Raw genomic sequence first — 18,045 nt, 5'->3', positions numbered from 1 at the left:
TTCATGGGCCTAAACTATATATATTCGTCGATAGCGTCTCCAACTAAATTGAAGCTAACGAGATGTAGTTCAATTGGTGAAATTGAGATCTCATAATTTTATTTATATAATATTATTGATCAGAGAATGATTGTTATAATTGTATTTGTTGGATATTGATATTTAACATGATTTATTATAATCGAGTTATTTAATCATTATATTTAATCATATTATTTGATATGATAAAGAGTATATGATCATTATTATTATTGGTAGTTGTTAAATATTGAAATTTATGATTGTAATCGGCATATTAAAAAAATAATAATTTATCACTTTCATAAAAAAAAAAAAAAAAGTATACCACCACGACAGAAACTGAAATCCTAAATCATATACCACCACGACAAAGCATGGGTTGTTAGATGCAAACTAGGTGTTGATTAAAGTTGGAAATGAAAGAGCAAACTAATTAAAGACTCATCAATCAACCATTATAGAAATTAATAAATTAAGAGACGAAAAAGCATTTCTTTTTTTTACCTTTTAGTTTTGACTTCAAAGTCTTTGTTTATAATTATGGAATATTCAACTTAATTTTCAAGCTAATTAAAGTGAAATTTTAAGATGCATGCGGTAGGTAACTTGCATGTGGAGTAACCTAGGACTACCAATGGCTTTTACTCGAGTTTTAAATGTTTGAATTGGTTTAGTTGTACATTATTAATTTAAGGGAAAAATACGAGTAACTTTATCTGATATTGTAAATGAGCAAATTATCATTTTATAAAAATAAAAAAAAGTAATTTACCTCTCTGTATTTTTTAAAATACAGCAATTTATTCCCCATTATTAAAATGCAGCAATTTATTCCCCTTTATTAAAATGCAGCAATTTATCCTCTTGTATTAATTTGACAGGGGGTAAATTCTCTCATTTTAATCGTCACATGGGATCATTTTTTTTATAAGGGGATAATCTGCTCATTTATAATATTACAGAAAATAAATTGCATTAAACCTTAATTTTAATGATACCGTTGCTCACGGTTAATTAATTCATATACTTTTTGTTTTCTTTTCTTTCATGGTTTTGCGCCCGAAATTCAACTCATAAAAGGAATTACATTGTTTCTATTATTCAAAGACAATTAAAAAAATAGGGATAATTACACTTCACATTGAGGTTTGGTGTAATTATACGTAAACTCTCTATAGTATGGGAAATTACATATAGCATCCTTAAAGTTTGCCTCCGTTTAACAAATAAGTCTCTCCATAAGTCATAATTCACTGAATTTATTGATATTAACAAAAAAATTGAATGAAAATTGATATTTACCCTTAATTGACTGATTACTGGTTTATTGTAGGTCAAATAATTTTTTTTTGATCTAAACTACCCTTAAAATGATGAAGATATACCTCCTCATATGCATTAACATGTGAAAACGTATGGGGATAATCTGGTCATAAAAAGATTTATTTAGCCTACAATAAGTCTGTATTAAGTCAATCAGGGGTGAGTATAGATTTTTTTTTCCCTAATTTTCTTTGTTAATATCAACAAATTCAGTTTATTTTAACTAATGAAATGACTTATTTGTTAGATGAAAGATAACCTTAAGGGTGCTAGATGTAATTTTCTAAATCATAGAAAATTTATGTGTAATTACACCAAACTTTAGAGGTAGAAAGAGTAATTATCTCCAAAATATATTAAGAATGATAAGTATGAAAGACTTTCCATGCCAAAGAAATAAATTAAGGGACTATAAGAATCAATGTATACATTTTTCCCCCTATAATATTTGACTTGGAAGTATAAACCATAGAGATTGCTTTATTTTCATGTAAGACAAGTGCATGGATTGAAATTCAAACTGGAAGAGCGAGTTTAATGAATTAGTTTAAGGTCATGGGTTCGAATTTTATTGAACGTGTGGATATTTGTTTCACTTTAAATGAATATATTATAATTTGAACTCGACTAAAAAGATGTGATCTGGTCCGAAATAGAAAGACGTGGATCACATATATATATATATATATATATATATACTTCTAAATGACCTTTAATTATAATTCAATTTAAATAGGGTAGTTGGGAACTCATCTAGCTATTTAAGTACGGTGGTTACGGTATACTCTTCTTGCCATGTCTTGGACTATCTAGTAACCCTTTGGTCTTGATTTCACATGCCTTGGGAATGTGGTGGTTGTAATAACTTAATTAAATTAATGTTCTCCCCAAGATTGGAGTTCATTTAGCCAATTAAGAGACAACAAAATCTTCAATAGATCATTCAGAAATAAATTAAGAGACTACGAAGGATAACTTTAAACATTTCATTTTTTTTTCCGACTTGAAAGTCTTTGTTTATTGTGGGAATAAACTTTCTTTCAGTTCATAAATTACGCAGACTTTTTATAGTATTGAATTGGGAAAATTGTACTTTTAATCCTATAATTTAGGGGTGGCATGTGTAGTCCTATACAAATTGATTTTTGTATTTTAATCCCATAATTTTAAAATATTAGTAATTTTAGTCTTTTTTCGATCAATTTGGCTGGAAACTGCAATTTCCTTTTAATTTTGTCCTATAAATAAATTCGTGCAGGACAAAAAATCCCAACTCTTCCAAGTTATAGGACAAAAAATACCACGCCCCCTAAGTTACTGGATTAAAATTACAATTTAATTGAGTCATGTGCAAGTCATATACAATTTTCCAACCAAATTGGCTGAAAAAGGATGAAAATTGTTAAATGTTTTAAGTTATAGGATTAAATTACAAAAATTAATTCGTGTAAAACCAAAATTACCACCCCTCCTAAGTTACAGAACTAAAATTGAATTTCACCTTATTGAAATTGCTATCACTGTTAGTTACAATTAATGATTTCTCTAGTAAATTGGTGTAATAAATTATGAGGGATGCATTCATAAGGTAAAATCGAGTTGAATTCATTAGCTAAAATACTATATTGAATGTTGAACTGAAGTATATAGTCGATTTGGTTTTTTTTAGTAGGAGCGATCAACTATTATTACTTGAAATAAGTTGATGAATTATATAGTTGATTTGGTTTTGATAGTTACCATTTTGGTTTGATGTTCGATTAAATTGAATTTTTCGTTAATTAAAAATAATAATTATGTTTATTTTATTTTTTATATTTTAAATAATTAAAATAAAAAATAATATAAAAATTAATTAACATATAAAAAAGTATGTATATAAAAATTAAATAAAAATAATATTTCGGTATCAAGTAAGATAATTGGGTGAACCGATACTAAAAATCACAATCGAACCATTTTTTTTTTTTTTTTGGTATGATTTCGGTGCATACTGAATTTTTTGTTTCAATTTGTTTACCGAACGGCAAACACCCCTTTTAATTCTTAATTATACACTCTTTCTCTCTTTCTTTTTAAGAATTCTAAAATTTTTTAGGAAAAATATTTTTTTAATCTCATAAAATAAGGGTAATTTTTTTTATACCATAATTATGGCAAGCGCCGCTTTTAATTCCATAAAACTCATAATCACACATTTTTAGCTACAAATCATCACATACATTATGATTTTGGGACTAAAAAAATATTGTTTGAGACTTCAAGTATATGAATAAAACATGTGAATATATAGATGCTTCTACTGATCTATTGACTTTCGTGTGTGTATATATATATAGACATATATATTTGTCCTAAATTCAACAATAAAGTATGTGTGTGAACGTATGCGTATGTGATATTGACATTTGATGTTAATGTTAATGCTGAAATAACCATTCAACATGACATCAATTCTATTTTTCTAATTAAGTGCAGTGTTTACTTACTTTGATGCTGCACCAAAAATGCACTAAACTCAAAAACTTTAGACGGAATTAAGCATTTGCGCATAGTATTTTTATAATCCGAACCTTAATTACTTTGATAAGTCACCAAAAGTATTATTCAAATTCTTACTATCAAAAGGCCACACTACAAAAACAAGTCTTTATGTCACCAAATTAAATCTTGTCATATGTAATGTGTTAAATGTGACAGAATAGGTTTCATCACATTATATACTAAAAATTAGGGGAAAATGCACGCATTTTTCTATGAATTTACCTCCTCGTACATTTTAAAATTCAACAAATTGCTTCATTGTATTTTTTTAAATAAAATAATTTACGTACAAAGGAGATAAATTCTTTCATTCCAAAAAATTTAAAAAGGTAAATAGCTACTTTTTTTTAAGGGCATAAATTGCTTTTTTATAATATCACAGGGGATAAATTGTATTGAACTCCTAAAATTATGACTAATTTGAATTTTCTCATAATAGCATAAATTAATTGTGAAAAATTTTATTTTTATCGAGATATATATTTAATTCTTCACAATAAATATTGATATAATATGACTAAAAACAATTCCTCACACTATAATACATGAAAAAGAAAACATTTAATAGGAGTACTACAACATTGACTTCCAGTCTTTCTTAATTTACAAACTTCCTAGATACAAGTTTCCCATTAGCTCTCTCTCTCTCTCTCCCCCTCTATATCTCATATTCAAGAACCAATTAAGAAAGCTCTCTCTCTCTCTCTCTCTCTCTCTCTCTCTCTCTCTCTCTCTCCCCTCTATATATATATAGATATATGCTCTCATATTCAAGAACCAAATAAGAAAGATACACACAGACAGTAGAAACCCTCCAACTATATTCCAACCAGATTCTCAGCAACCGTTGGATCGAGAGACCAAAATGGCTGAGGAATTTTCCTCCTTATTAGAACCACTACAGGATTGTGAACCTGAAAGAATAGGAGACTGCATTTGGAAATATATCTGCATAATTATCACCTTACCAGTTACAGTCTGGTTCATGTTAACTTTCCGCATTCATATGCCTAAATGCCATCTCCAACAGCTTTACCTGCCTGCCCTAGACCTCTCTGATACTTCCAACGCCACGGCGGCTGCCGGCGTCATCAACCCAACCCTCTTCTTCGACCTGGAACTCGAAAACACGATGAACGACCACAGCGTCCGTTACAGTGATATTAATCTGACTTTCTATTATGGCCCTGATAGAAACTTCACCATAGCAAATTACAGGGTTCCTGGATTCTACCAGGGAAAGGAAAAGAAGGCGTACCGCAGAGACGTGGTGGAAAGTCACGATCTGCCTTGGGACGACGCCATCGGGAAGGTGTTGAATGGCTCCAGGGCGGTTTTCAGGGTGGATTTGGTAGCAAAGCCCACGTTCAGGTACTGGTTTTGGTATTCCAAACGGAGGTGGCTAAGGGTTGGGGCCAAGGTGGAGGTCGACGCCACTGGTAAGAAAGTCAAGAAAGAACCGATCCCTCTCAAGTCCGCCGCCGCACACGGGCGGCGCTGTGGTTCAGGGAGGATGTGCGTTCTGCAGGTTCTCTTAGGTTTCGTGCTTTCTCTGGTGCTGCTGTATTAATTAGTGAGAAGATTAGCTCAGAACAATTAAGACCCAATTAGCTTGGATGAATGAGATTGGCGGTGTTAGCTTTGTTTATCTGTCAGTGTGTGTAACTTTCCAATTCAGTGTATGCAAATCTATATGTTTTTCCTTTTTCGTGATTTTTATTTCTCGACCTTATGCTATACATTTGCAAGTTGAATCACTTTAATTTAACTGTTCCTCATGTTGTGTGTTTTTCCTTTATGCTGCATGCACGTTAAGAAATAGGGTTGTGTTTTCATTTTCAGTTTTCAGTCTTTCAAACAGAAATTAACGCAAGAATATATATCTATTTATACGTATTCTCTCATTGAAAATACGTTCCCAACTACAAGCCAAACACATATAAAAAAATATAATTTGATATATCAATAATATATATAGTTCAATCCATCTATAACTAAAAAAAATATAGTATCTACATTCACACACATTGCCTTTTCACTGCCACAAATTGCTTCATGTATTTATCATCTAAGTTGCTTGTTATTAATGTGTCTATCTTACCCTCCCTCATCTATTCTTAAAATTCAATCAGATCCATGGTGGGAAAGAACCAATAAAGAAAATCTACAGATAATGTGGGAGAACAAACACCAACAAATATCTTAAAGCAAATCTCGAAACAGGGTTACAAAAATGACAAGAGTAATTATCCAAACCCCACAATTGCTAGTTTTCAAAACAATCACAAGCATCCATAATTAAGGAATACTGTATTTCCACATACGGCGCAACAACATAACCCCAATGCATAAAACACAGAAACTCATCAAGATCAGCCTATGCATAGGCATTTATACAAGCATATAGTATTTTACACTCAACACAATAATGCTCGTCAGCATCCTCAACCCGCACAAGAAGAGTTCCTTTTTAACGAATACCTTAAATACTCGCCAGCTCTCTTCATACGTGGGCACCTCGAGTCCTTTGACCATCTTTTCTAGCTCTTCTTGAGTAAATGCCATCGCGATTGATAAAGAAAAATATTTCTTGTGCAGGTTTAGACTCCGCACCCCAAGCTCACCAACGTGCACCTGGGCCAAAAGTGACACCCTTGTAGAGATGATGCAATTTTGAATGTCAAAATTTGGGTTTCTACAGCGAACAAGAATAGGTAAGCAAACTAATACTTATCTCATAACTGTTCACATTGTTCACACTCGAGCTCGACTTGTTGCCAGCCCTAGTTCCATAGTTAAAAAAGTTTAAAATTTCATGTGGTAATTTATCAAGTACTGCTGGAAAAGGCAAAATAAGAATTTTAGAGAACATTGGACTTAAATATGTTCTTCATATTCCCGAACATGCCTCTAATTTTCATATTACTTCTTTTTATTCTCACTATAAATTTCACTATGAGACCTCAAGGAGAATGATTGGTAATGCCATAACTATTTATATTACAAACAACATGTCCAAAGTATTCATACAACAGAAAGAAACTCTCCCTTTATTCTATTGTATTTATTACAAAATTCAGTATGTTGTTTCTATTGAATTGGTACTTTATAATTTGTTGGAGGTCAAATAAATTTACTCAAAATAATAATTTATTGCTTTTATTTTATTTATTTATTTTTTTTAAAAAAAAAACTCTAACTTAAGTGACTTCGGTAAAAGAAGTTGCATCGAACATCTAACTTAAGCACAAATAAAAACATTTAACATCTATTTATAGTATCATTTGCACACATAAATGGTAGAAATTAATTATATCAAATGGTGGATAGAGATTTCCAGAATATTCTAAAATATTTTTCAGAAAATTGTATAACATTAATTTTTGAATTGTTTTAATTGGTTGGTGCAATTTTTGTGAAAATTCTTAATCAAATATAACCATACCAAGAAAAATCATATATAAATGTTGTTTAATAAATATTGATTAATTACTTTTATTAAATTGTCCATCAATAAATTCGAATTGATGCAAATTCAATTTGAATAAAAATAATTTAAAAAACTAAGTTACATTAAATTTTTAGTCACATAGAATGATATATCTAAAGTTTGAAGTTTGAGAAATGCAAAAGGAAGAAAACATAAGAAAGGTAAATATATAAGTGAATAAAAGTATTATTGGATAATGAATGAATCTTAAAAATAGTCCTCTTCTTGGGTTAGACATGACCACTTGGACAGGATGTCCCTCTTTTGGGCTGGCAGTCTTATATCTGGGCTTAGCGCTTTTTCTTGGGTCAATATCTTTTGGGCCATATCCATTAGGGACCATTTTGAAAAGTTATAAAATACTGGACTAAATGTGTTGAGTTTTTTTTAATTTTTCGATCATTTTAAAAATTACGTAAAACATATATAAGACTAAATGTGTCGAATTTTTTTAATTTTGAATCATTTCAAAAATTTTATAAAATAAAAAATTAATTATGTTGAGTTTTCTCAATTTTGAAACTATTTTACAAATGTCGTTAAATCTAAAACTATATATGTTAAGTTTTTCAATGTTAAAATTATTTTAAAATTCCATAAAAAAAATTAAAAGTGTTAGAACGCACTCTCCCGTGGGAATATTTTCGAAATGTTCTTGGGTCAATGTTGTTATGGATAATAAAAATAAACTTGATTGGTATTTCAAAGTGAAATTCAAGTTGCTTGATTTCATGTTATCATTTGATGAGCTAGCCAGGATTGGGTTATCGATTTTTATTGTAGTATATTAATATTATTTCTTTATTCCATCTGAAATTATTGACTAATTTAAAAATATATAATGAATATTGTAATAGTATATTGATTGCTTCACAAATAATGGTGTATTTTTTTTAAAAAAAAATCATTAATTATGGAAAACTCAATATTTTATTTTATGAAGATGACTTTTTGTAAATTTATTTGTGTATATATTTCATCTATTGATTTCCAAGATTTATATATTTCTTTATAATTTAATTATAGAAATGTTGGAAAAATAATGTTGGAATTGAAGTTACATGTAAATTTCTCAGTACTTTGAGGCTTTAATATTGACCTACTTGAATTTTCTTTAAGCACCAAAAATTTCTGATTTTTGGACAGTTTGCAGAACACTGAACTTATTTGGATCGATTTTTTGAATGGTTGAAAATCCGTCCTTACAAATGGTATTACAAAATATTAGAAATGATTTAGGCAAAATCATACCTATTTGTGATGGAAATTATAACACTCTATGAAAATTATTCCTAACATTGAATTTGTCAAAAGGAATTATTTTTTAATTTGAACGATTTTAGGAATAGTCAGTCTTATTTAAAAATACGTATATAAAATTATTTTAGTAATAGTATTGGGAACGGGCTTTTTGAGTATGGAACAAACTTAAAGCTGAAATAGTAATGGTATTAAGAATGATTAGCCACCTTTTGGAAACACTTATTTGAAACGATTTTAGTAATAGTATTTTGAACGGTCAATGCAGTTTAGGAACACGCGTTTAGAACTGTTTTAGTAATGGTATTAGAACGATCATTTATTTAGATTCGTAATATTTATTTACCATCACTAAAATCGTTCCTATTTTATAATTTTATAATTTATTTATATTTTATAATTTATTCATATACTTCATAAATTGTAATAAATAAATAAATTTATATATTTTAATATATAATTAAATTAATTTAATAAATTTTTAATTAATTATATTTATGAATTTAATTACTTAAATAAATATGAATGATGGAATGTAATAAAACATTATGAAATATGACTAATTAAGAAAAAATATTATATTAATATGAAAAATTATCTAACTACAAAAATGAAAAAAAAATTCAAACCTAATCTAACCCCTCCTGTGTTAACGCTAAAGCTATCTATAATTGATGTATTCAATGATAAATAATTTCGTTCTAAATTTATAGATTGCTTCTAATTGAGATCCCATGACTTTAAGGTTATGGAATCGAACTCTACCAACGTATGAGCATGTTGTTTTACTTTAATGGTAGGTGTCATTAATCTATTTTAATAATAGTCATTGATTAGATATATTTATCTGATATTGATGATTAGTATATAATTTTCATAGTTATTTATTATTGTTAGATACAAATATTGGATATATTATTGTCATCTATTTATTCAATAAATAAGAATTGATAAATTTTATTTAAAAAAAAAACAACCCGACAAATTGAAAATTTTAATAATCATTTTGCTTCTGAAATTATTGTACATTATCTGTAATACCTATTAATATAGGAATGCATAAGTTTTTAAAGGGCAAATCTTTTTTTGGTCCCATTATTTTTTTTCTTTTGGTACTATAATTATGGCGAGTGTCGCTTTTGGTACCATAAAATACAAAAATACGTCTTTTTGGTCCCCTAAGTAACGGCAAAAGCCATGTGCCTCGCACGTGGGTGTTAACGGCCGTCACCTCCTATTCACTCACGTGACTTGACTTTAAAGGTTATGTTTAAGGGTACCAAAATAATAAAAAGAACGTATTTTTTTGGTATCGTTAAATGAAAAGAAATATTTTGACGAACTTTGATGCAAATTATAAGAATTTTTTTTAAAAAAAATAAAAATGTTTGGAAAATTTTATTTTAATATATATAATAAAATAGCTCTAAAATTATAATTATTTGTATTTCAAATAATTTTTAAGATACTTTTTACTATTTTTGAAATTAAATTCTTATTTGGTCTAAAAATATATTAATATTTGATCACAACTTATAAAAATTAAAATTTATTTTTGAGTAAAATTATTAGATATATTTTTTTATTAAATAAAAAATTGCTTTTTAAATTAAAATTATTTACATTCGAGATAAATCATAGCAACTATTAATTTTTTTAAGTTAAACTTTTATTTTGTTTGAAAATATTTTAATAAATTTTGACCATAAACTATAAGAAATAAAATCTTACTTTTAAAAATATAAGAAATTAAAGAAATTTTATTTTAATATAAATAGTAAAATAGTTTATAATTTACAATTATTTATTTTAGAAAATTTCTAGCATATTTTAATTATTTTTAAAATTAAATTATTATTTATTCTAAAAATATTTTAATAAACTTTTGACCGAAAAAGTAAGCGATAAATTTTAGTTTTATTTCTAATATTTATCTCTAGTGTAAATAACTATAATCTAAATAAATCTATTATTTAGTAAAATAAAATTTATCTAATACTTTTATTCAAAATAAATTTTAATTTTTATAGTTTGTGCTCAAATATTAATATATTTTAGATCAAATAATATTTTAATTTTAAAAATAGTAAAATAGATCTTAAAAATTATCTGAAATAAAAATAATTATAATTAACTATTTATTATATATATTAAAATAAAAATTTTCTAATATTTTTATTTTTGTAAAAAAAATAAAGTTCTTATAGTTTGTGGCCAAAGTTGATCAAAAGATGAAAAAAAAAAAAAAACAAAGTGGGAAAAGAAAATGAAGGGAAAATAAAATTGGGATGTTGAAAGCTCTAACTTATACTAATTTTTCCTCAATTTTTTGCAGCATCATGTGCCTTTTTCCTCCAAAATGGTGGGGTTAATGAGGCATATGAGAGTGAGTAAAAAACTCTTTGTATGTGTTTTGGAAAAAGAAGTAAATTACCCCCTATCTAAATCATTGATAGAGAGATAATTTGCTTTATTTGTTGAAATATAGAGGGGTAATTTACTATTTTTTTATTCAGGAGAGTATTTGCTCATTTTATATATCATAGGGGTAAATTGTATTTAGCCCCTAATTTTAATAATACTGCCTGATGGGAGACTTTATGTACAGACTAGATACATAAAATCTACAAATTTGGCGTCAAATTATTCGGACAATTATGATTCATCATGTGTTGACGTGGTTTCTAGTTTTGATAGTTGATCCACTGTTTGATTTGCCTCCCGATAACAAAATTTAAGGTGAATAATCTGAAAGCTATTCAATTTTTTTTCCAAAACATTACATACTAAAAGAATTTTTTTCCAAATCAAGTTTAATCGAATTAAATTAATTATAGAGCAAATATAACATACGTGTTATGTATATAATTGGTCACTTTTTTCGAATTGTACACCAAAATAAACTAATTGCTTCAAATTTGACGGAATGAAATTCGAAATAAAATTTTCCTTCATTGAACTAACCAATTAAGCAAGGAAGAAAAGAAAAAGGAAGGAAGATTTATGCGAGTGGCGGTGCATGAACCTAATAACAATAATGTTAGTGATGCAGTTTAAAAAGGTAATAATAGCAAAGTATATAGTAAAAGAAGACGTATGTTTTCCCGAGTAGTAGAATCCGTGTGGAGGTTGCGCTCTTTCCGGGGATTCGCTGTCTTCCGACACTTTGTCGTTATAACTTTTCTTGAGAAACTGTCCTTTTCACTTAAGGGCTTCAAGAACTTTGTTGTTTGCACTTGAGGGCTTCAAGACTTTGTCCTTTTCACTTGAGGACACTTGAGACAGAGCTCAAAGTTTTACACTTAAGGACTTGAAGAATTTGTTTTTTACACTCACTTAAGGACTTGAAGAACTTTTGTTTCTGGAAGTGGATGACAAGTGTTTTCATCAGTCTGTTCAAACATAATATGAATGTATGAGCTGGAAGACGTCGTTTTCTGGATGTGTGAACAAATTGTTTATTGTTATTTGTCCTAATCAAATTACACCCTTAGCTACCAAATCTAAGGAATTTTTAATTATCAAGAGAAAGAAAACATTAATTAAATGGAATGCAGAGAAAACACATTGACTCCATACACATGAGGTCAACTTAGCACTCACGTACCTCTCATCCAATAGTTAAACTATATTATAATATTTAATTATAATTAATTATTATGATAAATAATAAATAATTAATAACAGATAGTCATTGGCTACAGCCTAACAACAGTTATTGACCGTAATCTTGCGAGGGTGGTCAAAACATTTGTTACACTCTCAAGTGTGGCAAATATATAATTTTTCATGGAAAAAAGTTAGTATGTTTTTTCTGCATCGATCTTATTTAACCATGTATAATAATAATTATTTATCATTATTTTTAATTATAGTTATTAATATTGTAATCAATAATAATTTTTTTTCTAGTGTGTGTTATCCATAAGCAACCAGAAGCAAAGTTAGAATTGCCATCAATAAATATATATATAATATAATTACTAATGATAATTTTAATTTTTTTTACATAAGAATTTCCACGAAATTGATACACATGTCACATGAAAATCATATTAAGTAAATTAATATTCAATAAATATAAAAAATGTAAGTTATATCGTTATAATTACAGCACATTTTCTTAATGTTATGTAAAATTGTCTATAAGCTAATTTATATTGATGCATATATATGTGTAATTAACTCATTTTCTGCAAAAACAAAATTTTGTAGTACACTTAAATGTATGTTTGTTTGTAATTTAAGTCATTCAACTTTTTTATTTTTTTTAGGGTAGCATTTTGGTATTATATTTTTTTAATTTCACAATTTCAATATTTTTTTCTTACTGGAGTTTATTCTTATCGCGGAAACATGACCTTCTGGGATTACAGTTCCTATTAGCTCATTTTTGTAAGTATTTTTATCCTTTAACTTTATAAGATAGCATTACGATCCTATATCTTTTAAATTTCGCGATTTTATTCCACCAGAGTTCAGCTGTCCTGCCGTTAGAGATGAACTCCGGTTAAAAAAAAATTATAATTTTCAAAAATTAAAAAGATATAAGAGCAAAACACTACTTTAAAAAATTAAAAAATAAAAATGTCAAATAACCTAAATTACGAGAACAACAAAATACATTTAATCCTTGTATAGTGATATATATCAATTAAATAAAATTTAGGAGAATTGATTATTTTACATTTGGGAGATGAGTACACTTTATCCTGGAAAGATAATTATTCCCAACTTTTTACCTCTATAAAGCAGATTAGTGATCAATTAAATTATATACAGTCAAATGCTGGAGGGCGGCTTGACCTTGCGGAAAAGAAAGCAGCACTGGTCATTTAAGTTCTGCTGATGCCAAGGCATGGAACTAACACTTCATTTTTAATTTTCAATTTTTAAAATAATAATAAAAATCAAAATGTATTTATTTATATATATTCTCACAAAATATATTTTATTGTCTTTCTCATCTCAATTATTATTATATTTTATATATATAGAATTGATATTACAATTCGTAAATTAATAATTTTTTTAAATAAAATTTAATTTGATATAACATCACTAAAAAATTTAAATCGATAAGAAATATATTTGATTTACGCTATTAATTAGGGCCGGAAGCAAAACTTGCAAGACAAATTAATTTATACAATTTTTATTGTTATAATAATAAATATTAGTGGTTGAAGTGATGATAAATTTTATATTTATATCATTGATATAAAATATGGTATGCTGACCACCAATCCTACAATCAATCCTCTGCAAACCTTAATACAAATTTATTCATTTTTTTATTATATAAAAATATATATTGGTAGGTACAATGATCAATTTGATACCCCCTATATAAGGCCAGAATTGAGGAATAATTAGTGAAAAGGATGTAGGAGTTGAATCAATTATATGGTAAGTATAAAAAACTTATCGAGTGATTTGGTGTACAGTTCAGGGGAAATGACCAATTACATGACATGTGTATCACACTTGCTTTGTGATTAATTTCGTTTAACCAAACTTAATTTGTGTAAAAATTTTCTCAAGCATAGATTAAAAAGTTTTGGTGTAATATATTTTGTTAATGATCTTGAAAACTTACATGTCGGATCAGCAATGCAGTAAACTTTAATCCTTAAATACTATATTATGTGATGTTTCTTTGTGTAAGAAAACAAAGTAATTAAGCTATAGACAACATTTTTCTTCTTTTAAAGCATTAGAAATTATGCAAAACTCCATTATCTTTTCACCAGATACAAATTGTTGCATTATTTCATATTTAATAAATATAAAAAATAATTAAATATTTAATTAATGATTTTATATTAAACAATACATATGAAGAAAATACGATCATAAAAAACCATTCTAAAAATAGAGATGAAAAAAAATTATAATTTTAATTCTGTAAGTATATGGGATGATAATTTTGGTCATGTTGAAATCAATTTTAAGAGTTTGGTTTTAAAATTTATAAAAAAATTATAATTCAAGGACAATTCTGGCCAAAAACTTATAAATTGACTAGAAAAATGCATATGTTGTGTACGCCACACGCTAATTCAAGAATTTCTTTAGCAAATCTATGAATTTTCAGTTAGAGGATCAAATTGTCGAAATTAGTTTGAACATGATCAAGATTACCACTCTTATACTTACAAGATCACAATTATAATTTTTTCAATAAAAATGCATCTATATTCACAAGAACTACCCCATTTTCATGAATGGAACCTTTTGTTCTAATATCATATTGTTTAATAGGGTGTTAACTTTTGTGACGGGGATTGCTTCAGGCCCTGCACGAAATTAGGATATGATTCGCTAGCAGCTTCCCCGCAAGGCACCAACCCTTTGCTCCTATATAACTCATCCTCCACACCTTACCTCGGCAAAAATTATAAACATCACACATCTCCATTCCTGGAAAGAAAATAGACCCTCACAGTAGGACAATACTCAATCATCCATGTTCATGATAGTAATGTCAGTGTCGTATTTGTCAGGCGACGATGACAATGAATACCTTCAAACACGACTAAATGCACCTATGCCATGGATCGGCGTATATGTGGCTGCAGCTTCAGTAGCTTGCTCGCTTGCAATGGCGGCCGATGTTGTCTATGGATTCCGTTGCAAAAAGCTTTGGTTTCCATGCAAATTCTTCTCTCTCAACGCCACTTCCCTGACGCTGCTAGCTGTAGCACTGAAGCTGCCGGTGGACTTAACCACTAACATGTGGGCGGTAACGGACCGGTTAGCAAAGGTGAGCAGCCTTGCTTTTATGTCCACTGCCACCGCCAATTTCATGACGTCTCTGGGGTCTATGGGTGACCAGGACATTATAATGAGTGTTACTGCACTATTTATTCTCGTAATTACAGTCTTCGTTGATGTGTTCATCCAAATTGCTGAAATGCGTTCTTTCATTCATCGCCATCTGGTTTTCCCTGAAGAAGTATTGGCTGCTGCTTTTATGCTTCTCTTGCTGTTTCTGCTGGTTTCTTTAGCCATAATGGTTTTATCCACCAAAAGATATCTAGATGGAAAATATCAGGAGATGCATAGTGCGGTTTTAAGTCAAGAACTCCGGGACATGAGGGAAGTTACAACCCAGGGACTGAGAGCCTTAGTGAAAAAGTATTGGGTAATGGCACAAACTAGCAACCCTCAATTTGTTATCGCCGGATCTGCAATCTGTACTGCTTGTGGTGTCATATCTGCCGTGGTTTTGCTAATCACGGCAGAAGCTGAGATAAGAATGATACTGGTACATAAAAGATTAGTGCAGACCGCTTCCGTCTATGGCAACTCAACTACTTGGATTCTAATAGTTCAGTCCATCGGAGTGATAGTGGGCAGTGTCGCTCCTGTGTTCAGATGGTGCAGGGCCATAAAGTTCAGTTGCTCAAGGGAAAACCGTAACAATTGTTTCTCCAGGGACAAATTCAAGATCAGGGAGTATTGGACTGAAAGGCTTGTGCAGTGGAAAGGGAGCTCGTCTGCTTCAGGAATCAGGCACCGCAAGTTAAGAAAATTTGTTCATGATGCAAAAGGACTGACTCTTGATCTGTTGACGAAAGTTCAGATCTTCATTATCCTTTCCAGCAAACTAGTTCTTCTAGTCTCGACCTCTCTGTTAGGTCCATTTTACTTGTGCTTCCAGCGCATTAAACAATTGAGAATGCAGCGTCGTATAAACTCACTTCCAAGAGATGCTGATCAATCAGGCGCTGTTGCAGACCTTCGTTTTTATGCTCTACGACTCGACGGTGAGGTACCGCTGCCTGATGACACCCTCAGGAGCATATCCGATGAGGTTGATGAAGTGTTTGAGATTGGTAGAAGGCAGCGATCAGACAGTCTATTACAATTTCTACGCCAGTCCCACAGCTTCAATGGGGTGATTGCTTTTGACAGCAATCAAGTTCCAAGTCTACATTATCGAGAACCACCTAACTGCTGGTCTCTACCGGTGGTGACACTGACAAGCATTGCAATCTCGCTGCCCGGAGTTCCAAGGGAGAGTGTCCATGGGTTAATAAGCAGTGTCCGCCGAGGACTCAGCTACGCCAAGCTCATAGAGAAATGCCTGTACAACAGTGGAGATTTAGCCAACATTAGAAAGGCTGCAGAAATTTGGGCAGAAGTTGAGCTCTACCGCAAATGGCAGGGCGTGGATCTGGGCAAGCTATCTCGTGAAAGCGAGAACTCCAAGAAGTCGCTAGAAAATCTTGCAACAGTAGCCGTAAAGACTGTGCTGGATTTCAAGAGGAAGACGGGGGGTTGCCTCATGATGAGCAACCCACTTAACTGGCCTGACAACATTGTTTCTGCTAACTCAATGTACAGGATAAGCCAAACTATTCTATCGATTTACAATCAGAGCGATCACCACGATGATCAGCAGCAAGCAGACGAGCATTTGTTCCAGCTGTTGTCTGACATGATTGCAGACATACTGTCAGCCTGTCTTACCAATTTAACTCGTGTTATAACCATAAAGTGCCACCGCAGCACCATAGAAGTAAGGGAGAAAAGTGTCTGTGAGGCGGCTCTTCTTCTGGGTGAAACTGAAGACATTCTTGAACTGCTTTGGCGGCGTGAACTGCCAATCAGCTCTAATTCAGAACAAGCAGCATACATTGACGGGTGGCGTTCTATGATGGAGCTGGAAAACGGGATCCAACAGAACGCTTTGTCCAGCAGCGAAAATGTTCCACCAGAAAATAGTGGAGACCATGTCTTCATCACAATAATGGAGGGCTGATCAATTTGCAGTCAGGAATTTTCAACGAAGAAATAATCTAGCCATCAGGGATCTTCTATAGTTATATCTTTGTATATACCTACCGGCTTCCTCCATTTATAATTTATTGCTATATGGAATTATGGATATCTACGTCTATGTACGTACATATATATCCACCTATTATTGTTCAGCATGAACTTTTTAAAATTTTTAAGTGGACGCATGTATCAATTTATTAAAATTATTTAAATATATATATGTTTACATTAATTCGTTGCACTTAAATAATTATTATAGTCAATCAAATATATTCATGCATGATGAATGAAACATATATTATATAACTCTCAATATGAAAATAAAATAGTTCATAACACCCAATCATGTCTTCTCATCTAAAAGGCATCACAAAATCATTTATGAATAATCAAATGCGTAAAGCATTACAAACTTCATATTTTAGCAAATTACCATAATATTTATAGTTTTAATATTTATGATTATTAATTTAGAGTTTTAATGGGACCTAATATTTATAAAGGAATTTTTCGAAAAATTATTATCTTATTATCTTATCGAATTTGATGATTTTTTACAAAGGTCCAAGTCGGGATCGAAAAATTTTATTATTTTAGAGAATTTATTAATTTATAGA

The 18,045-nt window shown here is 29.9% G+C and overlaps 2 protein-coding genes across 2 annotated transcripts; both read left to right on the top strand.

Annotated features, from left to right (window-relative positions):
- The first annotated feature begins 4,648 nt into the window (after nt 1-4,648).
- On the top strand, nt 4,649-5,629 carry LOC105171794 (protein NDR1-like). The gene has a single exon (XM_011093024.2). The coding sequence runs from the start codon at nt 4,754-4,756 to the stop codon at nt 5,456-5,458; it is 705 nt and encodes a 234-aa protein (XP_011091326.1). The 5' UTR covers nt 4,649-4,753; the 3' UTR covers nt 5,459-5,629.
- Nucleotides 5,630-15,122: 9,493 nt separating this feature from the next.
- Nucleotides 15,123-17,408, top strand: LOC105171793 (uncharacterized). Its single transcript, XM_011093023.1, has one exon. The coding sequence runs from the start codon at nt 15,123-15,125 to the stop codon at nt 17,406-17,408; it is 2,286 nt and encodes a 761-aa protein (XP_011091325.1).
- Nucleotides 17,409-18,045: the final 637 nt, after the last annotated feature.

The sequence above is a fragment of the Sesamum indicum genome, linkage group LG10, assembly GCF_026168435.1.
Source record: "Sesamum indicum cultivar Baizhima isolate 11 linkage group LG10, ASM2616843v1, whole genome shotgun sequence".
Taxonomy (NCBI): domain Eukaryota; kingdom Viridiplantae; phylum Streptophyta; class Magnoliopsida; order Lamiales; family Pedaliaceae; genus Sesamum; species Sesamum indicum.
This window is presented reverse-complemented; position numbering and strand designations above follow the sequence as displayed.

Excerpts from the sequence above, each read along its gene's own strand:
- LOC105171793 (XM_011093023.1), top strand. The coding sequence starts at position 15,123 with ATGTCAGTGTCGTATTTGTCAGGCGACGATGACAATGAATACCTTCAA.
- LOC105171794 (XM_011093024.2), top strand. The coding sequence starts at position 4,754 with ATGGCTGAGGAATTTTCCTCCTTATTAGAACCACTACAGGATTGTGAA.